Source organism: Capsicum annuum, chromosome 9 (assembly GCF_002878395.1).
Source record: "Capsicum annuum cultivar UCD-10X-F1 chromosome 9, UCD10Xv1.1, whole genome shotgun sequence".
Taxonomy (NCBI): Eukaryota; Viridiplantae; Streptophyta; class Magnoliopsida; order Solanales; family Solanaceae; genus Capsicum; species Capsicum annuum.
The window spans coordinates 218,847,799-218,873,576 of NC_061119.1; the positions used below are offsets into that span (position 1 = coordinate 218,847,799).

General features: G+C 37.1%; 3 protein-coding genes across 5 annotated transcripts; 1 reads left to right on the forward strand and 2 right to left on the reverse strand.

Annotated features, from left to right (window-relative positions):
• The first annotated feature begins 533 nt into the window (after nucleotides 1-533).
• Nucleotides 534-10,429, forward strand: LOC107840791 (synaptotagmin-5). The gene is made up of 13 exons (XM_016684710.2): nucleotides 534-971; nucleotides 1,083-1,187; nucleotides 2,865-2,915; nucleotides 3,060-3,180; nucleotides 3,860-3,981; nucleotides 5,292-5,393; nucleotides 5,736-5,810; nucleotides 6,290-6,369; nucleotides 6,842-6,992; nucleotides 7,077-7,307; nucleotides 7,992-8,285; nucleotides 9,008-9,121; nucleotides 9,961-10,429. The coding sequence occupies exons 1-13, from the start codon at nucleotides 867-869 to the stop codon at nucleotides 10,108-10,110; spliced, it is 1,701 nt and encodes a 566-aa protein (XP_016540196.2). The 5' UTR covers nucleotides 534-866; the 3' UTR covers nucleotides 10,111-10,429.
• A 926-nt stretch (nucleotides 10,430-11,355) lies between these two features.
• LOC107840792 (bifunctional purple acid phosphatase 26) lies at nucleotides 11,356-18,527 on the reverse strand. 3 transcript variants are annotated; one of them, XM_016684711.2, is made up of 10 exons: nucleotides 18,358-18,527; nucleotides 15,866-16,079; nucleotides 14,951-15,151; nucleotides 14,624-14,735; nucleotides 14,295-14,521; nucleotides 14,040-14,178; nucleotides 13,192-13,412; nucleotides 12,704-12,825; nucleotides 12,099-12,260; nucleotides 11,356-11,626 (listed from the first exon to the last, which is right to left on the reverse strand). In XM_016684711.2, exons 2-10 carry the CDS (start codon nucleotides 16,028-16,030, stop codon nucleotides 11,551-11,553), a joined length of 1,425 nt encoding a protein of 474 aa, XP_016540197.2. In that variant the 5' UTR covers nucleotides 16,031-16,079; nucleotides 18,358-18,527; the 3' UTR covers nucleotides 11,356-11,550. The 3 variants fall into 3 exon arrangements, with proteins under 3 accessions (XP_016540197.2, XP_047252637.1, XP_047252638.1); XM_047396681.1 differs by lacking the exon at nucleotides 18,358-18,527 and adding an exon at nucleotides 18,203-18,223; XM_047396682.1 differs by lacking the exons at nucleotides 15,866-16,079; nucleotides 18,358-18,527 and adding an exon at nucleotides 15,690-15,822.
• A 2,453-nt stretch (nucleotides 18,528-20,980) lies between these two features.
• On the reverse strand, nucleotides 20,981-25,758 carry LOC107840793 (UDP-N-acetylglucosamine transferase subunit ALG13 homolog). The gene is made up of 4 exons (XM_016684712.2): nucleotides 25,024-25,758; nucleotides 23,123-23,339; nucleotides 22,085-22,184; nucleotides 20,981-21,338 (listed from the first exon to the last, which is right to left on the reverse strand). The coding sequence occupies exons 2-4, from the start codon at nucleotides 23,300-23,302 to the stop codon at nucleotides 21,082-21,084; spliced, it is 537 nt and encodes a 178-aa protein (XP_016540198.2). The 5' UTR covers nucleotides 23,303-23,339; nucleotides 25,024-25,758; the 3' UTR covers nucleotides 20,981-21,081.
• Between the last annotated feature and the right edge of the window lie 20 nt (nucleotides 25,759-25,778).

Genomic DNA, 25,778 nt, shown 5'->3' on the forward strand with positions numbered 1-25,778 from the left:
AGTAAAGATGGATAAAGGGAGTAGCTCTAAAAATATTTACTTTTTTTGTTTTAATTTGTTTATTTTATATTTCTTTTCAGGTTATTTTAAAAAAATTCCTTCTGTTTCAATCTCTTTGTTCTTTTTGATTTGTTTTCCAAACAAAAAAAGTATTTTCTTTTTTGACAATTTATGTTTAAAATGACAAGATTAAACGATATTTTGTTCTTTACTTTATGAACAAGATTGAAAAATCTTTTTTACTTTTTTAAATTTCATGCAAAGTTAAATTGAGACAAAACATATTGAAACAAAGAGAGCATCCCCATTTTTGTCCGTCAACTTTTTAATTTCAATATTCAAAGTGATATATTTAAAACCACAATATTATAGAATATTTTACGAATATAGCAAGATTCTGAAAAAAAAGAATTTCTTACTTTTTTCAATTTCGTGTCAAATAAAAATTAGACAAACAAATCAAAACGGTGAAAATATCTGTTTTTCCTTTTTCCAATAATTCACCTGTTGAAAAGTCTTCACCTTTCAATACATTTTTCAACTTTATTTTTTTTTATAATCAAGATATTTTTTTTTTTTTTTTTTTTTATATTTTATATTTTTTCAAGAATTCACTTGTTGGAAGAACCCCCACCACAAGAAAAATCCCAAAACAAAAACAGACTAAAAATCCCATTTTTAAGTAATTATTTCAACAATTTTCACTTTAATTGAATTTCAAGACAAGATACAACTTTTTTTCCTTTTTTTTTCTTTTCAAGAATTCACCTTTTTGGAAAAAAAACTCTAAAAACATATTCAAAATCTCACCTTTTTAGATTTTTTCAACATTTTGTAGTTATTGGATTCAACAAGTAGTGGAAAAAATGTCATTTGTTATAGGTGTTGTAATTGGAATAGTATTTGGACTTGCTATAATAGTTGCTTTTGTGAAATCTGAAAATGCTAGATCCAAACAAAGAACTAATCTTGTAAGTCAACTTAAGTCTATTGTCTTTTTTTAAGTTCAGTTTTTGGATTCTTAGTTATTTTTCATTTTTCTTGTTGTGTTGATGTGTTTTTTTTTTTGTTGAATTGTGAAGGCTAGTGGAATTGCTGCATTTGCAAGAATGACAGTGGATGATTCAAGAAAGATATTTACACCAGAACACTATCCTTCCTGGGTTGTTTTTTCAAATCAGCAAAAGGTGAAGTCTTTTTTTGTTATACTGTTATTTGTGTTGAGTTGGGGGTGTATCGGAAATAGCCTCTTTACTTCATTTGAGGTAGTGGTATGGACTGCGTATACTTTACCTTCCGTAGGCCCCACTTTGTCGGAATACACTAGATATGTTGTTGTTCTTGTAGCAAAAGGTGAAGTCTTTTTTGTTATACTGTTATTTGTCTTGAGGCGGGGGGTCTATCGGAAATAGCCTCTCTACTTTATTTGAGGTAGTGGTATGAACTGCGTACACTTTACCTTCCGTAGACCTCGCTTTGGGGGAATACATTGAGTATGTTGTTGTTGTTGTTGTAGAAAAAGGTGAAGTCTTTAACTTTTCTTTAGGATGTGGAGGTGGAGTTAGAATTTTTAGTTTATGGATTGTAGATCACTAGTAGTCGTAGTATTACTCTTGTAGTTTCTTGTCCTTTGACTTATTGGATCTTAGTAGCTCAGTTGATTGGCTAACTGCATTTTCACGATGTTCGTGAGGGTTCGATTCCTCCCTTCATCCATTCTCCCTTCCCTTACCCTCTACCCACTATGTAATACAAAAATGTTTTTTTAGAAGAAGTCCTTTAACTTGTCTTTAGGATGTGTTTGGCAGGACACAGAAGCGCAGCCAGAATTTTTGGTTTTGGGTTCTAGACTAGTAGTAGTAGACTTTGACAGAACGCAGAGACAGAGTCAGAATTTTTAGTTTATGGCTTCTAGACTACTCGTAGTAGTATTACTCTTTGGCAGGACACAGAGATGGAGTCAGAATTTTTGTTTATGGGTTCTAGCCTACTAGTAGTCGTAGTATTACTCTTGTAGTTTTTTGTGCTTCGATTTTCTAGTACTATGTGTTGTTTCTGTACTTTGACTAGTAATGGGTAAAGTTACTGCCATGTGACCAGGAGGTCAGAAGTTCAAGTCGTGGAAACAACCTCTTGCAGAAATGCAGGGTAAGGCTGTGTACGATAGACCCTTGTGGCCCATCCCTTCTCCGGCCCCCACGCACAGCGGTAGCTATAGTGTACTAGTCGCTCTTTACTGTCTTTTATTATCGGTTGTTTTTGTTACTATTTGGTTGATTCTTATACTTCCCTTACTATCTGTTGTTTTTTCTTGTGCCAAGGGTCTACCGAAAACATCCTCTCTCCTTTGAGGTAGGGGTATGGTCTGCGTACACTCTACTCTATCCTCCCTTGACCCCACTTTGTGGGATCACACTTTGTATGCGGTTGTTGTTGTGGGTTCTAGACAACATTTCTTTTTGCTTTGTCGCACTTCTGAAAACTATGTTGCTTCTACTCTTGGAAAATGTTGTATCATCAGATTCTCCATAAAAGCACTACTTTTGGAGTATCTTTCATGCACCCGTCAACATTTTTGAAGAGTCTGGGCAACATAGTCTGAAAAGACTGTTTATACAGTTTCGGAAAGTATTTTTGTGATATTATAAACACAACACTAATGTCCTTTTTCAGTTTTTTGGGACACATAGTGACCATAAGATCATTGAGATTAAATTAGTGTATTTTGGTTCAAATTACGGTCTTTGGTTACAAGACTGTCCTTTATGAACTTTGTGTAACGTCTATCTAGCGTACATGTTGAGATTTAGTTTGTTGAGAAGAAAAGACATGACCTTTTAAATTTTTCAATTTTGTTCTTACAGTTGACGTGGCTTAACTCTCATCTCGAAAAGATCTGGCCGTATGTGGATGAGGTTAGATTCAATGTCTATACATAGTTTGGTTTTCCACTCTATTGCGATTCTGCGATTTCCGTTTTTCCCCTTTTCTTTTCTAATTTCTGGTTCTTGGGAATTCTTTGTTGCTAATTGAGTCGGTGTTGGTATATGGGAATTCAGGCAGCATCGGAACTAGTAAAGGCAAATGTGGAGCCAATTTTGGAACAATATAGGCCTGTGATTTTGGCGTCGTTGAAATTCTCTAAGTTCACTCTTGGTACAGTTGCTCCACAATTCACAGGTTAGATGATGGCTGGCGTAACATGCCTCCGGTGTCTCAATTTGTTCCTGTGTTTTGGTTTTATCTGTTTGTGTGTGTATATGTATGTATGGTCAAGTAATCACTTATTGTTATACGATGAATAAATAGACGTTGGGCTTAACTCAACTCCAAAAGCTAGCCCAATAGATGAGTGTTACCCAATACCATATAAGGTGACCAAAGGACCACACACCCGCCAATATCAGTCGTCAGATATTGAACACTCACTGCAAGCCCAGACCTTAACTAGAGCATGGACAACATAATATGGGGTCCATTATCGGGTGAAGCAATGAACCGGGATGAGTCTTGCTCGGATACATGTAAGATATGGACCTTGGATGTAACTCAACCCAAAAGCTAGCTCATTAGGAGAAAATTTCCAAAGTCCATATAAGGAGATCACTATCACATCTCCCAACTCTAATATTATTAAAAATTTATCCTTAATCGTCATGCCAGTGATGTGGTTGTTTTGAAAAATTTATCCTACTCGTCATGACATAATTTGAGACAGCCAGGGTTTTAAAGGACATCAAAAACTGATAGAGCTACGGCAGTGACCTGGCCTCTGGTGTCAGTTTATCCTTAGTAAAAGAAACTGCTTGTGTAGATGAATCACATGAATGCTTGATTTCATATTTATGTTCCGTTGCAGGGATTTCTATTATTGAAGATGGAAGTGAGGGCATTACGATGGAATTAGAGATGCAATGGGATGGAAACCCAAGCATAATACTCGACATCAAGACTTATCTTGGTGTAGCATTACCAGTGCAGGTAATTATTTCTGGTCTGTGTTACTCAGACTCTCCAAAAATGTTGCCGTACCTGTGTTGGATTCTCCAAAATTCCACTAGTTTTGGAGTATCCGACATGCACTCGTCAACATTTTTGAAGAGTCCTCGCAACGTAGTTTCACCTTAGAGCTGTGCCACGTACTTTAATTGCTTCCCATGATATGGTCCTAATTTCTGCCGAGATGCAAAGTTTGCTGTTATCTGTGTGAATACTCCAATTGAAGGATGCGCTGGCATTACTTGATGTCCTCAAGCCTGCGTTTATTGTTTCTGAAAGAGCTTGTGCTTATCGAATTATGCTTTCTATAAGAGCTTGTTGTAGGGGGGAACAAATAACTGTTTCAGCTTAACTAGTCTGTATTCGTGCCTTGTACTTGCAAGTTATCCCATGTGATTTGCATGGACATGCTCGTGCTTATGTGTTTTTCTTGGGCTGGCCACAAAATGAGAAGCTAATGTCATTATATTCCCTGCGATACGTCCTTAATAGTAATCTAAAAGATTTGCACGCTTAAGAGTGAAGAAATGACGAAAAAAAAGGGCAGCCTGGTGCACTAAAGCTCCCGCTATGTGCGGGGTCCGGGGAAGGGCCCCACCACAAGGGTGTATTGTACGCAACCTTACCTTGCATTTCTGCCAGAGGCTGTTTCCAAGGCTTGAACTCGTGACCTCCTGGTCACATGGCAGCAACTTTTACCAGTTACTCCAAGGCCTTCAGCGAAGAAATGAAGAAGCTAGTAATATATACATCTTACTGTTTTGCTTCATTTTCACTTTGTAGAAAGTTTTTTTTTTTTCCCAAAAATATCAAGTAACTTCATGACAGCTTGATCCTTTGGTTCGATGTCGACCATCGTTTTCTGCCGTTTTATAATGTGCCAACTCAATTCATTATAACTACAGAAGCAACTAAGGTATTATCTAGATGTAGTTTGTTTTCTTTTTGATTTGTCCACAAGCATCATGTTAGGGGCATTTCTGTAACGTCAAATGTGTGCTTTGTCATTGTTCCTATACACCGGTGTCGGGAACTAAAGAGTCTTCTCAACTATTGTGGTAAACGTTCCCATACGCTTGTATTTTGCATTGAATAGTTTCTTGGAATGATCTACTTGTTCCCCCGATCCCGTTCCTTTTCCCGACATCTTGTTTTAACTTGTCCATTCTAACGTTGTCCTAATTTATCTGTGAAAGTTTCTTCTTTCGTTCCTGAAATATTTGCATTGTGCTATGTTCCAACTTTTATGAATCTGATTTTAACTTTGTGATTATTTTTCGCTTCTCATTTAGGTGAAAAACATCGGGTTTACTGGTATTTTCAGGCTCATCTTCAGGCCACTTGTCAATGAATTTCCTTGCTTCGGAGCTGTATGTTATTCTCTAAGGCAGAAGGTGTTGTATAAACCTCAATTTTTCTTTCGTCTTTCATTTGCCTGTTATCACTTTGTGCACATACATGCACGCACATGAATCAACTTAAGCATCGTGGTGATACTTAAACGAAAATTAAGCATGTTATTTACATAATTCCAGAATTAAAATCAGAGCTATTGCTTTTGTTTTGAATTAAAACTAGATTTTGAGTGATCAATTGAGTATTAACTCGGTCGACAATTGAAGGATTTAATCACATGTCTAGTTTAATTTGAACGTTGATATTCAAGGCAGGCCGCTCACATGCATATTTCACACCTGAACTCTAAAGGGAAGTGAAATAGATATCTTTGTTTGCAGAAAAAGCTGGATTTTACACTTAAAGTAATCGGTGGCGACATGACAGCAATTCCCGGCCTTTCTGATGCGATTGAGGTTTGTGCGAACTTTACCACTTGTAATCTGTTTCTTAGTTTTGTTATCCTTCCGCAACTACCAAGGAAGTTTGATGTGGATGTAATTGTTTTTGATAAATTTGAGATGTAACGAAGGCCAAAAGATGCCATGGATATTTGCCTTGCGTAGCCAAGCCTTATTCTTTTTCAAAAGAGTACGGAAGGAACAGAAAGAATTGAAAATTAAGTAGCGGCTTAGTGTTATAACTACAAGAATAGGGTGTTTGTAGTGTTTGTTTTCATCCTTGTTGAGGAAATTCGGGAGCTTGATTCATGACCTGTAAACGTGATAAAAATATTACTCATGTTTCTTTGGTATATATTCTATGTTGTCATGCACTTGCATCGTTTGCATGAACCATCAAACTTTTTCATGCAATCGGAAAAATGGAACGCTTAACAGATGGTTGTTATGATTTACTACATTCTAGGTGTACTAAAATGAATTTATTTCTCCAGGGAACTATCCGGGACGCTATTGAAGACTCTATCACGTGGCCGGTTCGGAAAGTTATTCCCATTTTACCCGGGGATTATAGGTATCGATATTATCAATGGATTCTTTGAACCATCTTGGTTTCACTGACCCAGTTTATCTTTGGGCTGCCCCGATCCTGGTCCAATCTCGAACACATTTAACTTCTCGTTGAACCTCGGAAGTATCTTCTCAGATATAAGATATCCAAAGCCAGAATTTGGATTATATTTTGGATAGTAGTCCCCTAGACTTTTGTTGGACTTCCATCCATTTTGCCTAAGTTGCTCGGACTCTCCAAAAATGTTGCCGCACCTGTGTCGGATCCTTCAAAAATACACTATTTTTGGAGGACCCAATACACACCCATAGACTTTTTTGAAGAGTCCGAGTAACTTAGCATTTTGCATTGAACTAGGAACGTTAGAATGTTATCTCATGCAATTTCATAGTCATCTCATGTTTTCATCGAACATTTGGATTTTGATTGGTAACTGCTTAATCTTTGTTGACATTCTATTTTCTTTGTTTACCAGTGACCTTGAACTGAAGCCTACCGGAGTATTGGAGGTGAAACTTGTTCAAGCAAAGGAGTTGACAAATAAAGATATCATCGGAAAATCTGATCCTTTTGCTAAGTTATATGTACGACCTATACGAGACAGAATGAAGAAGAGCAAAATAATTGTAAGTTATTCATCTGTTTCCCTGGAAAAGTTTCTTTAATTCGTTCAATCAAGTTAAGATTAAAGTAAACAATCTTCCTTTCAGAACAACGATTTGAATCCAATCTGGAATGAGCACTTTGAGTTCGTAGTTGAAGATCCATTAACACAACACTTGGTGGTAAAAATCTATGACGATGAAGGACTTCAGTCAGCTGAACTAATTGGATGCGCCCATATCCGTTTGAGTGAGCTTGAGCCTGGTAAAGTGAAGGATATCTGGTTGAAGTTGGTGAAAGATTTGGAAATTCAGAGAGACCAGAAAAATAGGGGCCAGGTGATGATTCCGACGATCTTTTACTTTCCATGGCCATGTTTAGATACATACTATAGTAGTAGAAATATACAACGACAACAAACCCAGTGCAAAGTAGCACAAAATCAAAATGTTGGAAAGCTAGTGTTTTTTCAGCAATAATTAAATTAAAGTCCTCCGTTTTACCGTCTAGAATGAGTGGCATGCATAGTCTTGTGGACAGTATGAGTTTGTCCCTGCTCATAAGTCATAATATACTTAGCGATATGATCTTGATCCACCTCGTATATTAGGCAGGACAGATTACAAGGGGGCCGAGGGATATATCCAGCGTAACGTAATGTTTTAAGCCATTTGATGCATGATGGATATTTCAATGAACCATTTGTATAGTCTATGTAGGAAAATCCTAGGTCCGCAGGGCTTTGGTCTAGTGGTGAGAGCGCAACGTGTGATATGTAGGTCAGGTGTACATTATGGGTTCGAACTGTACCGCGGATAAAAGCCTGCTATTAAACTGTTCGCCACCGACCCTCGGGGATTTCTGAGTTACCAAAATAAATGTAGGAAGATCATAGGCAGTGATTTCCTTTCCCTTATGAATCTGCATCGAAACTCGATCATTTATTTCTCTTGATATTGTGAGCAAACACATAGAATATCTGTGTGCTCGATGTGTTAACTGTTCTTGTTATCTTTGGTTAGGTGCACTTGGAGCTATTGTACTGCCCGAATGGCATGACCAATGGGCTCAGTAACCCTTTTGCTAAGAATGAGTCGATGACTTCATTAGAGAGAGTTCTTAAAAACGGGGCAGAAGGAAAAGAAGCTAGTTCAAACGGAATTGAAAATAGGAAAAGAAGAGAGGTAATAGTTCGAGGGGTACTTTCTGTTACCGTGATATCTGCTGATGACCTGCCCCCTGCTGATATAACGGGGAAAGCTGACCCCTACGTCGTGCTGATCATGAAGAAGGCTCAAATCAGGAACAAAACAAGGGTATCCTTTCTTTGTATTATTTAATTTTCAACTTCTCAGTAAATTCACTAAATAATTTCCTTCATTGTTGGTAAGTACGGAAGAATCAGTATGCCGTGATCTTCATTTTTGGATATCATATCTAAGTAGCTTTGGCTCGGACTTTGTATTATACCTAGATAAGTATAAGCAATTGATTTCAACCCCAGTAAATCAACTGAATTGTGTTGGAATCTCGAACCCGAACAACTTACTGAAAAAATAGAAACCCGAACTAGAACCAATAAGGTTCAAATCCTGGATCCGCCACTAATATTTAGTCTTTGGAACCACAAAGTTCGTATTTAGTCACGGGTTCAAGCCTTGGAAACAGCCTCTGGCAGAAATGCAAGGTAAAGCTGCGTACAAACACCCTTGTGGTGGGGCCCTTCCCCGGACACCGCACATAGCGGTAGTTTTAGTGCACCGGGCTGCCCTTTTCTTTAGAGTAATTTGCCTGTAGTATCATCGTTCATAACTTGATAGATTGTCGAATGTTACTGACAACAACTATACCTCATTCAAAGTATGTTAGGGTTGGCTATATGAATTTTCACTGGCCATGTCGTAACATCTGAAATCATCTAATGTTAATCATCCTTGTTTAGAGTAACTTCCCTCGACACTCTTCATTCGTAACTATATATAGTACTGATTATCACTTACCGAAAAAATATATAACGCTTATTATCTGTTTCCCTTAGGTTGTAAATGAAAGTCTAAATCCGATATGGAATCAGACTTTTGACTTTGTTGTCGAGGACGGATTACATGATATGCTAATGCTGGAAGTCTGGGATCACGACACATTTGGAAAGGTATGAGTGTTTCCCCTTGTCCTTGCACAATGTATTGTTAAGCACTTGTTGAACATCTTTAGTATCTTTCTGGACATCAACATTTGTCGATGTGATGTTTTCTTTGGCTGAAGTAACTCATCTCGTTGGCGCTTTTCTAAAATTTTGAATTGGTAACGTTCACGTTTCTATTTAGTTCTTTTTTTCGTTTGTTGTTCTGATGGATCGTCTGATAAGTAGTTACTCCCCTAGTTCAAGTTTTTCTCCCTATTAGTCCATTCTAATAGCCATGCAAATGTTATGTCATATCTAACACCACAAATGTAGGTTAAGCTGTGTACAATAGACCCTTGTGATCTGCCGTTCCCCAGAACCGACGCATACAATAGAACTTGGTACGAGTTTTTTGGGCTATGGCCCATTGTTTAGCTCATCCCCATCCTGTCCAGCTCAGTCAAGTAATCTTTGGGCCGGCATCTCATTTTCACCCGCTCAAATTTAGCCTAACTCGCTCATTGAACCTCCGTAGGTGCGAGTAAATAAAATATTGGAGAGCTATGTTGCTCGGTGGTAAGGCTGCGTACAATACACCCTTGTGGTGGGTTCCTTCCTAGGACACCGCGCATAGCGGTAGCTTTAGTGTACCGGGCTGCCCTTTTTATGTTGCTCGGACTCTTCAAAAATGTTGGCGGGTGTGTGTTGGATCCTCCAAAAGTAGTGTATTTTTTAAGGATCTGACACGGGTGCGGCAACATTTTTGGAGAGTCGGAACAACTTAGTTGGACAGTACCTCTGTCATATCTTATTACATGACTACTATATATTGATTCATTTCCAATTCTTCCAACTTTGTTTCACAGGATTTCATGGGAAAATGCATACTGACGTTAACGAGAGTTCTAATGGAAGGCGAATACAAAGACACATACGAGTTAGCTGAGGCTAAGTCGGGGAAACTGAACTTGCATCTCAAATGGAACCCGCAGCCGATATACAGAGACCACCAATGATGAACATCAAACTTCAGTTCTAAATTCTTGTTAGATTTGTACAGGGAACGACAGCGTATAGTCAAGTATTTTCTGTACATGATGTATTAAAAGCCGTGGAAATAGTCTCTTGCAGAAATACTGGATAAGGCTGTGTACAATAGTCTTTTGGGGTCCGACATTTCCTCGGACCCCATGCATAGCGGGAGCTTTAGTGCACAGAGCTGCCGTTTTAGAACAGAATAAAAATGGAGTAATTTTTCATGTTGAAGTTATTACTATGTACTACTAACAACTCACTTTTTATCTTTGGCAATACGACAGTTTTGATTGTGTTGAAGAGCAAGCGTACTTTTATTTACTTGATTATATTTTCGATGTGGCCCTTTACGTGTGAGCTTGATTCTTTTTTCATGGGGTAAGCACGTGAAAACTCTTGTTTTGATAGTAAGTGGCGTTGCGTACGACTCGAGCACATGGCCTTTACATGTGATATCACGTCGAAGTATGTGACCATCTCATTTAAAAACTTTTATTTACTTGATTGTGATATCACGTCGAAGTATGTGACCATCTCATTTAAAAGCTTTTTCGACGTGACCATCTCATTTAAAAACTTTTATTTACTTGATTGTGATATCACGTCGAAGTATGTGACCATCTCATTTAAAAGCTTTTATTTACTTGATTGTGTCTTCTAAAAACTTGCTTTGGGGTCGACGAATTAGGATTAACGTTGGGTAGATTCACTTTAGGGGCTAAAATGCCTACCAAAGGCAACTTCATATTCGGGCCTCAAATCCGAGATTTCTGATTAAGGATGTTTCACTTTAGGGGCTAAAACACCACCTACCAAAGACAATTTCATATTTGGGCCTCAAACTCAAGACATTTGATTAACGATGCTTCACTTTAGTGCTAAACACCACCTACCAAAGGCGATTTCATATTTGGGCCTCAAACTCGAGATTTCTGATTAAGGATGCTTTACTTTAGGGCTAAACACCACCTACCAAAGGCGATTTCATATTCGGGCCTCAAATTCGAGATTCTGATTTAGGATGTTTCACTTTAGGGGCTAAAACACTACCTACCAGAGGCAATTTCATATCCGGGCTTCAAACTCGAGACTTCTGATTAAGGATGCTCCACTTTAGGGGCTAAAACACTACCTACCAGTATCCAGGCCTCAAACTCGAGACTTCTGATTAAGGATGTTTCACTTTAGGGGCTAAAACACTATCTACAAGAGGCAATTTCATATCCGGGCTTCAAACTCAAACTTGAGACTTCTGATTAAGGATGGAGTACTTACCGCTCTACCACAACCGTCGGTGAAGTATTTGCATTGTGAATTTTCAAAGAAAATAATTCTTCAGGAACTGAAATTTGCAGTAAACAACACAAACTTTTATTCCAAGGACCAATATTTGATAGAAAATTAGCTGCAGAAATATATTGTCACTGTTGTGCAGTTGAAGCCTTGTTCAAAATGACTGAACGGAGACGATTTTTGTTCAACTTTCTCCGGCTACCCCTGCACGATCATAAGATAGTATGAGTTTAACTTCTATATACCGACAGTGCAAAAGAATTCGCCTAAATGATAAGTACTGATGTTCGTCCATAATAAGTGGGATTAGTTCTTGCATAGCTTAGATTCGCGATGAATTAGAACAGGCTGATTGATCTAGTACAAGGACGATGTATACGCAGTTGTTCAAAACAAGAAAGTTCTACTACTACGACAAGTTAGTATACTGTATTGTCGGTGTATGCAAGTTAAATCCACATTGCGATTTAGATCAAGGCGAACTAGAATAGGCTGATTGATCAAGTAGAAAGACGTATAGACAAAACATATTTCAACAGTTACGAGTTTCATCCATCTGCGATTACTTGGTAAAAGGTAGAGTCGACTCAGATTTTCCACGCGAACAAATTGAGCATCATAGGTCAATGTGAAACAGATGAAATATATTCTGCAAAGGTAGGAAGATCATACTTACCAGTACAGATTGTGTAACACGAAGGAGTCGATTTTAACTTTCTTTCCATCGTCATTTCTGTTCCAATGGTAGAGTGCGTGCGTTCTGTTCTGAATCTCTAGAGTAGAATGACCATAACTAGCTTCGCGGAAAGCAGAATAATCTGGTTGAGGATCTCTAAATCTGCAGAGATAAACAAATGAATATGATATCCTAGCGTAAAAAAGGGCAGTCCGGAGCACAAAGCATCCCGCGTTCATGCAGGGTCCGGGTAAGTGTTTCATCACGTTGGTGGTTTACTCTAATGCAAGGATCAATGGTTGATTCCACGGCTAGACAACTTTATCGTTGCTCCAAGTATCCTATTTCCCGAATACATATTTATAAAACCGTCATGCACTCTTTCGTTAATTTCATAATACATGGATCGAGTAAAGCAGCACACAATAGACCCTTGCGGTCCCCTTCCCCGGACCCTATGCATAGCGGGAGCTTTAGTGCATTGGGCTGCCCTTTTTTTATGGATAGAGCAAATTCATGTACTCGGGATGAACCTCGTTTATCAATCTAACGAGCGCTTTGTAATGTCACTGATTAACAATGTTCTGCTATAAGATGCAACTTACCTTACAGCAAGACCTTCTTGATTTCCTCCATCACCAACAGTTATGTAAACAGGCGCTGATTTATCCGGTACTGGATATGGATCACCACTCGAGATGTTAAAGCGTATATTTGATACGCGATACTGGAAAAGAAAAAGAATTTTTTTATCAATGTCAACTTTAGAAGAAGGAAATGAAGGCATATCGTCAACTCCGGTAGCTCATAGTTCAAATAAATATATATTCCCTCCGTTTCAGTTTGTTTGTCTTACTTTCCTTTTGATTCCGTTTCAAAAAGAATGTCTCTTTCCTTTTTTGGAAACTCTTCAATTCTAACTTTCCACATGGCACAGGTATTTTGATTAAGACCACGAGATTCAAAAGTCTTCTTTACTTTCTTAAACTCTGTGCCAAGTCGAAGCCAGACAAACAGATTGAAACAAAAGGAGTATCACATATAGATCGTTCATATGAGTAGAAAACCAGTACGATGAAATGAAGTGACTTACTGATCGTTCATAGGCGTGGACATGGCCAGCAAAGACCACATCAACTTTGTGTTCGACAAACCATGCTTCGAAGACAGATCGCAAACTTTCTCCCTCCATGAAATGAGCTACATTGCTGTTGTAGATAGGAACATGCATAAGGACTATAAGCCATGGAGTTTTCTTTCTGTCGACATTTTTAAATTCCTCTCGCAGCCACTTCCATTGCGGTGTGTATTTTACTGCATCATAAGAGACATAGAGATTAAGTACCTTCTCGACGTGTCTATAAACTTCGAAACAAGGGCCTTAAGGTTGTTGTTTCGCGTTTAAGAAAATCAAGAAGATCACTTTATTTGAGACTTGAAGAGGTTAGAACTAGGCGAAAATCATAAAATCGGTATTGTTGAAGAAGTGTTGTGTGACCGTCTCATGTACAAGCTTACGCTGTTAGATAGAGCACACTTTTATTTGCTTGATTATATCCTCTACACGCTCCCTTACGTGCAGGTCTAATTCTTTTTTCCCTCGTAGACCAAACATGTGGAAATTCATTTTAATAATTAGTGGTCATAATTGGTAAAGTTGTTGTCATGTGACTAGGATGTTACGGGTTCAAGCCTTGGAAACAGCTTCTGGTAGAAATGCAAAGTAAGACTGCGTACAATAGATCATTGTGAACGTGTGCTTTCCCCGACCCTGAGCATAGCGGGAGCTTTAGTGCACCAGACGACCCTTTTTAGTGGTCGGCTCTGATATCATTTTGAAGTGTGTGACCGTCTTATCTAAAATGTTAAATTGTTAGAGAGAATATGCTTTTATTTACGTCTCACATCGGCAAGGCAGTGAAAGGGGACTGAATAAATTACCAAAAGGAGAATAGGCCGATAGCACGATTATGTGAGCAGATGCCCTCCTAATGGAATACCAAAGCGGGCTAGTACTCTTTGAAGCTTGATACGGCGTTGGATATCTGTACAGATACGACTTGAACATAGTTACTTCATCCTGTGCACGATAAGAAAATCATTCAGTTTTCCGTAACATTGCTATAATTCGGCATATAGCAGGAAACAACACTTCGTTAAACATATGAAACTTGAGTTGTTTTTGCAGGACTTTACCATATACGGCATATATTCTATCTCATGATTTCCGGTATTCCAAATCCACGTTTGATATGCTGTACTTGGTTCAACAAAGCGGCCCCATGAATCCCAACGGACTCCAACATTATGATACTTATATCTGTCCGCGTAAGATAGATCTCCCACAAATAAGACAGTCTTAGCTCCGCTATTCATGTAATGCTGAAGAGTCGAAAGAGAATCATATGTTTGTCCGAGATCTCCTGGAAAGAACGATGCATGAATACTAAATAAGAAACCCGCCACCATGATGTCTACATTTTCACTTCTCTATAAGATATGATTTTAGACGCGCATAAACTCACCTATGATGCCAAATTTGTACGAAGCATCTGGATCAACCTTTGGAGGAGTTTCGAACCAAAAGCTTCGCGCAGAATCACCATCTCCGATTTCATAGTAATACTTTGTGTCGTACTAAAACAGAGGTAAAAACAGCTTGTCAAACTAGACAGAAAATTGAGGATAGCATTCCAGACACATAACGGAACAATACTATAATGGCCGTATATACTATCAGTGGCGGAGCCAGGATTTTCATCAAGGGGTTCTTCATCTGCTATATATACAAAACTACAAAACATGGCGATTCTTTCATCTTCCAAAACTACAAAACGAAGCATTTTGATTACCTGAAGGCCATTGAGAAGGCACTTGTGTATATAGCCAGACTTGTAGGTGTAAAATGTGTAGTTTGTGAATGATCCCTTAGCCGTAAACTCGTATTTTCCCTCAGATAATCCATAACGTACTTCACTAGTCCCCGGTTTATCAGGCGTGACCCACGAGATCAGTACAGCCTTTCCGTCATAGTCACCCTGCGTTATATGCACCTATAGTAGAACGAATGAAGTCGTTAGCAATTTAGTACTTTAGCTCGAACAAACTGCAGTTTTTAACAGAACATTGCACTCGAAGATTATGAGTATAGTCATCGATATGACAATGTATTCCTTCCATTTCAATTTGTTTGTCCGGTTGCGACTTTCCACTGAGTTTAAGAAAGTAAAAAAGACTTTTGATTCTTAAAAAAAGACTTTTGATTCTTGTGATCTTAAAGATACGTAGAATGTACCAAAACGCTCATGCCATGCGGAAAGTTGAAATTAACGAGTATCCAAAAAAGGAAAGAGACGTTCTTTATGAAATGGACTAAAAAGGAAAGCAGGACAAACAAATTGAAATGGAGGGAGTATTTCATCATCACGTACACAGTTGTAACAGCCAACGAACCACTGGTGGTTGAACTCGAAAGGGCATCTGGTATGCCCTCAGGACTAAGCTTGGCCGAACCTCGTTATATTTTGCTTTTTATTTGTTTTGATTATGTGATTGTGTGCTAGTTAAACCACGATCTTCCGCAACACTTACCATAGGCAAATCCCATATCAAAATTGTCTGTTTCATCGTAAATTCTGAGCTATGTAACTCCTGCTACTCGAATTGAATTATCTCAAGTTCGCGAATACATTCCACAGAAACACACTGCCTCAGAGATACTTTAATTTTTTACGAAAGATCAACTGAATATAGGTATATTAACTTACTTGCTGTGGAGCATTGTAACCTTTAGGAACTGCAAAGACTTCATTGTCAAGAGGAATATCGACAGTTGGAAACTCACCACGAGTAAATGAACTCGTTACACCAGCATTCCCGCTGTCTATAAATGTCACGAAAGCAAACAACGAGAACAAGAGATGAAGCAACATTGACTCCTCTTAAGTAACAATGTTTCTACGACACCAATTAGCGATATCACTGCATCCAAGAAGAAGTAGTATTAGACGCGGAAATTTGGGAGGTACCTTACGCTAAAGAAGAGAAAAAAAACCGGAGTATATGCTTAGGTGAACATATATCTATGTTTACTAACAAAACATAATTGATCAGATTCGTGGATGTTCCTATGAATAAAACACTCACGATACTAGAACTCATGCCCTATCGAGCATATTAACTAACGAACAGAGAAGTGTTTACTGTGTCGCTTAAGTTATATAGGAATTCGTGAGATGAATACTCGTTTCCATCTCAGAAAGAACTGATAGATAGTAATAAGAACCGGAAATTTGGAAGGCAAACTATACACTAAAGGATAAAAAACACGAAGTATGCGCTTAGGTGAACATATATCTATGTCTGCTAACAAAGCATATTTGATCAAATTCGCGCACGTTCCTATGAGGAAACAACACTCGTGATACTAGAACTCATGCCTTATCGAGCATATTAACGGATCAATCTGATACATAACTCAGTTAACTAAACAACAGAAAAGTGTTTACTGTGTCACTTAAGTCTGATAAATGAATATTCGTTTCCATTTCAGAAAGAACCGATATAGTAATAAAAACCGGAAATTTGGAGGGCGAACTATAAAAACCAGAAATTTGGAGGGCGAACTATACACTAAAGGAAAAAAACACGAAGTATACGCTTAGGTGAACATATATCTATGTCTACTAACAAAGCATATTAGATCAAATTCGCGCACGATCCTATGAATAAAACACTCATGATACTAGAACTCATGCCCTATTGAGCATATATTGGAGTCTGATACATAGATCAGTTAACTAAAGAACAGAAAAACGTTTACTGAGTCGCTTTAGTCTGATACATGAATATACATTTCCATCTCAGAAAGAACCGATATAGTAATAATAAGAACCGGAAATTTGGAAGGCAAACTATACATTAAAGAAGGAAAAAAAACGAAGTATATGCTTAGGTGAACATATATCTATGTCTGCTAACAAAGCATAATTGATCAAATTCGCGCACGTTCTTATGAATAAAACACTCGTGATACTCGAACTCATGACCTAACGAACATGTTAATGGATCAAACTGATACATAACTCAGTTAACTAAAGAACAGAAAAGCGTTTACTGTGTCGCTTTAGTCTGATACATGAATATACATTTTCATCTCAGAAAGAACCGATATATAATAATAAGAACCGGAAATTTGGAAGGCAAACTATACACTAAAGGAAAAAACCACGAAGTATACACTTAGGTGAACATATATCTATGTCTGCTAACAAAGCATATTTGATCAAATTCGCGCACGTTCCTATGAGGAAACGCTCGTGATACTAGAACTCATGCCCTATCGAACATATAAACGGATCAATCTGATACATAACTCAGTTAACTAAAGAGTAGAAAAGCGTTTACTGTGTCACTTAAGTTATATACAATCACTTGATTCCTCAAACTACTCTGTACTCATCACCTGAATTATACTTCTCTCTGAGCTATGTTGCTCGAACTCTTTAAAAACGTTGTTGCACCCGTATCAGATTCTCCGAAAATGCACTATTTTTGAAGTATTTGATACGTACATATTTTTGAAGAGTCCGAGTAACATACCTCTGGATATTGAAATGACTAACAACAGAAGATAAAACAAAAAAAGTGAAATGACATGCCTGCATGAAGGGCGGATGTTATTTTTCTAAGAGAAAATGTTCTATTTCCACCTTGAACTATACGCGAAAATGCTGAGACACACTCCAATTTAAAGGGGGTCCTATTGCCCCTGGACAAATTAAAGTCGTATTTTTGACAACCTTACTGCCTATGTGGCACATACGTGAACGTTCAGTGTGCACCTCAGTGTGCTGGTACACGAATGTGCCACATAGGCACTAAGGTTGTCAAAAATATATTTTAATTAGTCCGGGTAATAGGACTCTCCTAAAGTTCGGGTGAGTCTCAACAATTTTGTATATAATTCAGGGTGGAAACTGAGCATTTTCTCTTTTTCTTATGACATCTGAACTACTAACCAAACACTAGAAAATGATTTTCCACGGAAAATGAATTCCATCATTATAAAAATATTGATAACGTTATAAAAGTATGTAACACACCTTATTTATACTATCAATGTATATAGCTGAATTTGCATTGCAACAACATGAAATTGATAAAGAAAAGTCCGTCGTTATTTATACTGTCGATGTATATAACTTAAACTCATGAAATTTGTATTAGAAAAAACATGAAAATGATAAAAGAAAAGTACCTTGAAAAGTTGAAATTAATCACCAAGCTAGCTAGGGAAATGAAAATATTGGCAAACTATATATGTTTTTGTATTGTTTTTAATATTATTTGCATTGCTTATTTGATGAATAAACTTTGAGTATAAGTAATAATAACAATATTGATGAGTAAAGATAGCAGCATGATATGGCACAAGATTGGATCAAGATGTGTTGTCTTAGTCAATTATTTGATGGAAATCTCTTTTTTTTTTTTTTTTTTTTTTTTTCAAAAAGGTCTTTTTTCTCGGGGAAAATGCTCTATTTTCATATTGAACTATACGCGAAAAGGCTAAGACAAACCCGAACTTTAGGAGGGTCCTATTACCCCTGGACTAATTAAAATCGTATTTTTGACAAATTTAGTGTCAACGTGGCACACACGTGTGCCTACGTGGAACCTTCAGTGTGTTGTGTCACATATGTGCCACGTAAACACTAAGATTGTCAAAAATACGGGTTTAATTAGTCCAGAGGGGTAATAGTACCCTCTTAAAGTTCAGGTGTGTCTCAGCATTTTCGTGTATAGTTTAAGGTGGAAATAGAACATTATCTCTTTTTCTTTTTGAAATAAGCATTCTATATCCCCTTGAACACGCTCCAACTTCATAGGCATCCTATTACCCCTAAACTCAATTTTACCATATTTTTGTCATCCTTTTGTGCTGCCGTGACACCTTTATTACATAAAATGGGATTACGTCAAAGGTGTCACGTCAGCTAAAAAGGTTGACAAAAATATGCTAAAATTTAGTTCGGGGCGGTAATAAAACTCCTGTGAAGTTGTAGTGTGTCGTAACAAATTTGGTCATGGTTCAGGGATACTAGATGCTTTACTCAATTTTCTTTTTGTTTCTGACTCGATATTCGGTATCTGTATTGGAGTCTAATTAAATTTGAATTTGCATCGAAAAATCTTACATTGTGAGTTGAAAGAGTTCAGATATCTGTATTGAGGTCTGATTTAACTCACATCGTGCCGTAAAGTCTTACATTGTGAGTTAAAAAGGTCTTTCTCCCAGTTTATTTTTCAAATAGGCTGGTCTTTAATTTTTGTTCTTTAAAATCAATTTATGCCTAGAAATCTTAATTTTTGTGGCCGTAATTTGAAGATGTGTATAGTCCTTTAAATCTTATTGTCTTAAATTCGTCACGTAGAATATTAGAAATGAAAAACTTACTAAGTATAGAAAGACAGACAATAAAGAAAAGTAAAACACTTAAATTGATATGAAGGGAGTATAATTTTAATTATTTTTTTTAATAACTGTGATGTCCAATCAGATCGCGATAAATAAAAATCATCTATTTTAATTATTTTCTTTTTTTTTGCTGAAATTTAAATTTATTTTAATATACCAATGGGATGGGGGAAGTTGTTTAAAGTGATTTCTTCTATGAAGAATTCTGAAAAGAAACTACATGTTTCTATTGTATAAATAAATAAATATTAATATATTTGCCCATCACGAAGCTAAATTATTCAAATTTTGTCTTCATATAATAAATGGAAGAAGATTAATTTCTTTTTTGTCATATTTTATGTATATATACCGTCTTTACGTAGTTAAAATTATATTTTATGTATATATAGTAGATGTTAAACCCTCTTTGGCGTCTTTGTTTGTTTAGTTTTCATGTTTTTAACCTCTAAGTGAAAACCCGATTCTACCATGTAGATCGAGCGTCTACCATGTAAAGATCGAGAGATTGTTCCTGATAGATTTTCGACAATATTTTATAAAAATATTTGTCTTATTTTTAGTGGATGATTTGAATATTGGATGGATATAATTTTTTATTTGTTGGTATATGTTGGGCATAATAGTTGTTCCTGATAGATTTTCGACAATATTTTATAAAAATATTTGTCTTATTTTTAGTGGATGATTTGAATATTGGATGGATATAATTTTTTATTTGTTGGTATATGTTGGGCATAATAGTTGTAGCTCACATGTAGTATGGGCATGCTAATAATTTGTTTGTCAATATGTGGTCTTGCTTAATAACAACAACAAACAACATACAGTGTATTCCCACAAAGCGAGGTTCGGAAAGCGTAAAGTATACATAGTAGAGAGGTTGTTTCTGATAGACGACCGACGCGTTGTGCTCTTACTACAAGATCGAAAATACATACACTATGGTACCATATTACGCAGTGCATATCACTACCTCAAATGAAGTAGAGAGGCTGTTTCCGATAGATGACCGACGTGTTGTGCTCTTACTACAAGATCGAAAATACACACACTATGGTACCATAATACGCAGTGCATACCACTACCTTAGATGAAGTAGAGAAGTTATTTCCGATAGACCCCAGACGCGTCTTACTACAAGATCGAAAATACATACACTATGGTATCATATTACGCAGTGCATACCACTACCTCAGATGAAGTAGAGAGACTGTTTCCGATAGACGACCGACGTGTTGTGCTCTTACTACAAGATCAAAAATACATACACTATGGTACCATATTACACAGTGCATACCACTACCTCAGATGAAGTAGAGAGGCTATTTCCGATAGACCTCCGGCGCCTTGTGCTCTTACTACAAGATCGAAAATAAATACACTATGGTACCATATTGTAAGAGTGTCTCAAACACAATATCATTAGAGTAGACCTTATAATATACGTCACATACAATTGAACATCAGTTTCATGTTAACTACACAGAACAATAAGTTCCATTAGTCCTCTGGGAAACCGAGATATCGATTAATAAGTTTAGCAACTGGTTTCGCGTCGCCTGGTTGATATGGAACAAGAGACCCCGGATTCATATCCGAGATAGTGTTGTATAACGTTTGTGGAAGAGCACAATACAAATGTTTTCTATCAGCCAGTTCTTCAGCGAGCTCACTTTGATGGTTGTCCATTAGATCCTCATTGACAACCACTATTAACGGCTTGCCCAGCCGTAGTGTCTCAAATATGCTCCCTGAACCTGCATTATTTCGGATGTGTGATTACGTAGTGTAAGCAGATCTATACTAGATATCGCAAAATGTGCACATTAGAACAACAAGCCACCAAGAAATGAAATGCAGGAACTTTTCACCAATCATGTGTCTTCTACGGCCACAAGCAGTAGCAGCCAGAAAAATTTGCGAGCAGGGGACTAAGCAAAGGTTGACGTTAAATCACATCATGTGATAGACTTGTTACAGGAAACAGATCGATTTCAACATACTTGGAAACCCGACTCATCCGATGATTCTATGTTAGTTATCGTGACGATTGGAACAGTATGCAAATGATTAAAGTATCTCAATGAGAGAAAGCTAACTTTGGGTTTTGGCATGCATGATGCAACTATTATCTAGATCTATCGGTTAATTTCCCTAGCCAAAGCAAATATACCGGTATTTTGAATCCAACGGCTAGTTGGTCTGATCTGAGTAGAAGGAAGCATAGAGGAATAAAAGTGAATGAGACCGTAAAAACAAAGACAAGAAAAAGTAGCAACGTGATATAGTAAGGGGTCTAATACCATGTTTGGTTGCATTTTTAGTTGTCCTGTATAAATTTCAGCACACCAAGTACGTAGAATAAAACAGGTATAAGTCATGAAAATGAAATAACTAAACCCGGAATAACTAATCCCTACATTTTTAATAGAAGCATATCTCTAACGAGCAACCAAACGACCCCTAATGTATAAAGCTAAGTTCATTGTCAACCGTGAATTACCTGCGTGGCTGATAACAAGTGATGCTGACTTCAAATAGTCGGCTATGCTTGATGAAAATGTGAAGTAGTCCAGAGCGGGGGAACCATTTTCAGCAGTCAACTGGAAAGATTACAGCGAGATATAAAAGACCAGAAAAAAATGAATTATTACCGGGCAAAGAAGAATTGTCGAGCCAGCGGAATAAATTTAGCAAAGGTAGCAGTTTTATCTAAGTGAGTGAGCGTGTGCAAGCGTTCCATTTCTATAGAAGGCTTTAAGGAGATACCATATCAAATTGCAATGAAGCCTAACATAAAAAACATGCAGCCAAGAAGCATATTATGCAGATGATACATATTGAATTCATATCACAGAAAACTAATACGGTCCGTAAGTTTAATGAGATCTGAATGTCCTCGGCCCAATCCAAGACTCACATATGAGAAGAATTATATATTTCCTAGTATTTAAGTGGAAAAATGTAGAGGGATGGGCCAATCATCCATCGAGTTTCGAATGGCGATGTATACAAGGAAAAGGGTAGAGGGATGGGGTTTGTCATCAGAGTGTTGAACAGTGTGTCACTCACTCGCCCTGGAAGATTTTTCGGTTATATAACCAAAGAAAAGAATGTTATACTTTCTTCACAGCACAAAAACCAAACAGCAATTTTCTCCAAAATCCTGGAAAATAAGTAATCTGCATCATTTTCACTTCATTAAGCAACTCAACCTCGTTTGCATTCTCAAGACTCAAACCCGAGACCTGGTTAAGGGCCGAATGTTCCTATCAAGTAAGTTGCCCGGACTCTTCAAAAACGTTGCCTCACCCGTGTCGAATCCTTCAAAATACACTATCTTTGGAGGATCCAACACACATCCATCAACATTTTTGAAGAGTCCGAGCAACAATCCCACAACCACCCTATTTCTTCTATATTTTCCTTAACGAGGGACAATTATTTAGAACCACAATCAAAGTAGAAACTAAAGAGCTGAAATTTTTACGACAAATGTGCTTACGAAAAAAAACAAATATCAAGAGAAATGTCGAATTACCCTGGTGGGAATGTACGATCCTCGTCCCATTTGAATCAGAATATCGGTGTAACCCTTCTTGAACAATTCATTCTTAACTTCTGGAGTATCCACTGCTCTTACAAGAGCATCAAAACAAGTTGTCCCTACGGTCACAAAAACTACTCTCTTCTCCTTCATAGTATCATCTCTCTCGCTCATTTGGAATTTCCAAATCTCATCCAAGATCAATTCAAAGCTGCAATTAACATTACGGTACACATCACGCATCAAAATAACAGAGAATCACATTTTCAATACTCTGTGAAATTAAGAAACAATTTCAAGAAAAGCTTCCCTTTTATGGAAAATATTTTGACGTTTGAAACAGACCCATACAGGAAGAAGAAATACCTCCACGGTTTGGATTAAATCTAGATGAAAGAATACATCAATGAAAAGTTCATTCGATAAGTTTAACGACCCTTTCTTATAACTTAATAGTCTTGTAACGGAAAATAGAACTCCAAGAAAGGATCGGACTACAAGGATCTATTGTACACAGTCTATCTGCAAGAGGCTGTTTTTATGGCTTGAACCCGTGACCTTCTAGTCACATGGCAACAACTTTACCATTTACACCAACGCCTTCGACTAAAACATGTTGAGAAAATGTCAAAAACACCTTGAAGATTAAATTTTCGCAGCTCAAGCAAAATCTAGTATATCATCACAATTTCAAGATATGGACTATGGAAGACAAAAATCGTTATAGTACAATATACTTTCTTTTAACTTGTAATCTTATATTGGAAAATAGTACCCCGGGGGAAGGACCGGAAAAGTCTATTGTACACAGTCTTACCCCTACATTTTTGCAAGAGGTTGTTTTCACTTTCCACAACTTGAACCCGTGTGATCTCCTGGTCACATGACATCTGCTCAAGCACAATTTAATATATCATCTTCCCGCTCTAGTCTTCTATTATCTTGCTGTTTCACTTACTTTTATTTTGATAACCGTGGTGTTCGGTCCAGCTTGCGCGCACCTCGACTAAATCCACGTGATACCTGCCACCTACCACCGGCAACAGGTACCAGGCAATTCTGTCCACCAAGGCTAGAACAGTTCAGAAGAAATCACTAGTGTTTGTCGGAATTGAACCAATGACCTCATGGTGCTCATTCTAACTTCACTGAACCACTACGCCACACCCTTGGGTGCCTGACTTTGGGTAGACATTCTGAGTATACTACTATTGATATTCTTCCTTGAGATGATTCTTGTTGTCTTAGATCATTAAGCTACTTTCATTCTCGTTACCTAGTTTGTATATCGTTTCCTTTCATATTACGTACATTGTTCATTATCTCATTTCATGTTATTTATACTTGCATTATCTTCAGCGCTCTGTCATCCTAAGCCTACTGAGTACCGCGTATTTTTCTCTGATGCAGATCCTAGTACAAGTTATGGCCGCGTCACAATTTCAAGGTAGAGGTAAGGTCTGCGTACATTCTACAACACTTTGTGGATTACACTAAGGAATTTACAACAAAAACTCACAATTTCAATCTACCTAATTAATTCAAGATCAATTAAAAGCTACAATTATCATATGGTATATATTTAACACATCAAATTAAATAATAATAATAATAAAAAGATTGAATTTTTAGCTCAAAATGAAATTTGGGATACTTTCAAAAAAAAAAATAAAAATATCAAGATAACATTAACTAGTAATTAAGAAGATTGAATCCTTAGCTTAAAATTCAATTTGGGATATCTTAAAAAAAAAAAAAAAAACCTAGATAATATTAATTAGTAATAAAAAAGACAAAATTTTTAGCTCAAAAAATGCAATTTGCAATATTTTCAAAAAAAATAAATAATGGAGATATATAATTAATTAAAATTGCAATTATATAAAAAAACTCACAATTTGATTTCGTCGGAGAAATTGAACGGTGAAGAACTACGGCGAAGCTCCGGTGGACGGCGCCGGAAAAGAAAACCCGGTTTGATATTTGGGTCCAATTGATGTGTTGGTTAAGAGGAAGTTTATATTTGGGCCTATGGGCTTTGTAAGTTAAATGGGCTCATATATATATATATATATATATATTGCCTATGACAAAGCCTCAGAGACGGAGTCAGGAATTTAACGAAGAGTGCTCTTGGGAGCAGCATACATAATGCACGAGGCAGGTGTTAGTGAGATTATTGCGGTAACTGTAGGGGTGGGCGTTCGGTATTTGGTTCGGTATTTTCAAAGTTTGGATTCGGTAATTCGATAATTGGTATTTGAACATATATACCATATACCATATACCATACTTATGAACATCGGTTCGGTAATTTGATAATCGGTAAATTAAACTTCGGTTAGAGACCTTATTTAATATTTTTTTGTTTCTTTTTACGAATATATTACCTAGTTTCAAGAGATTTTTTGGAATGACTAATACTATTGTCTATTGGGTTGTTACACACACACATATATATAAAATTCAATATTCGGTAAATACGGAATACTGAACGGTATTATTATCTTGAACCAAACCCAATCCCGAATACCGATTTGTTAAAATTTTACTCTCAAATACCAAATTACCGAATGCCAATTATCAAATTTTTCGGTTCGATAATTCGATTTTCGGTATTTTATGCTCAGCCCCAGCGGTAAGATCCACG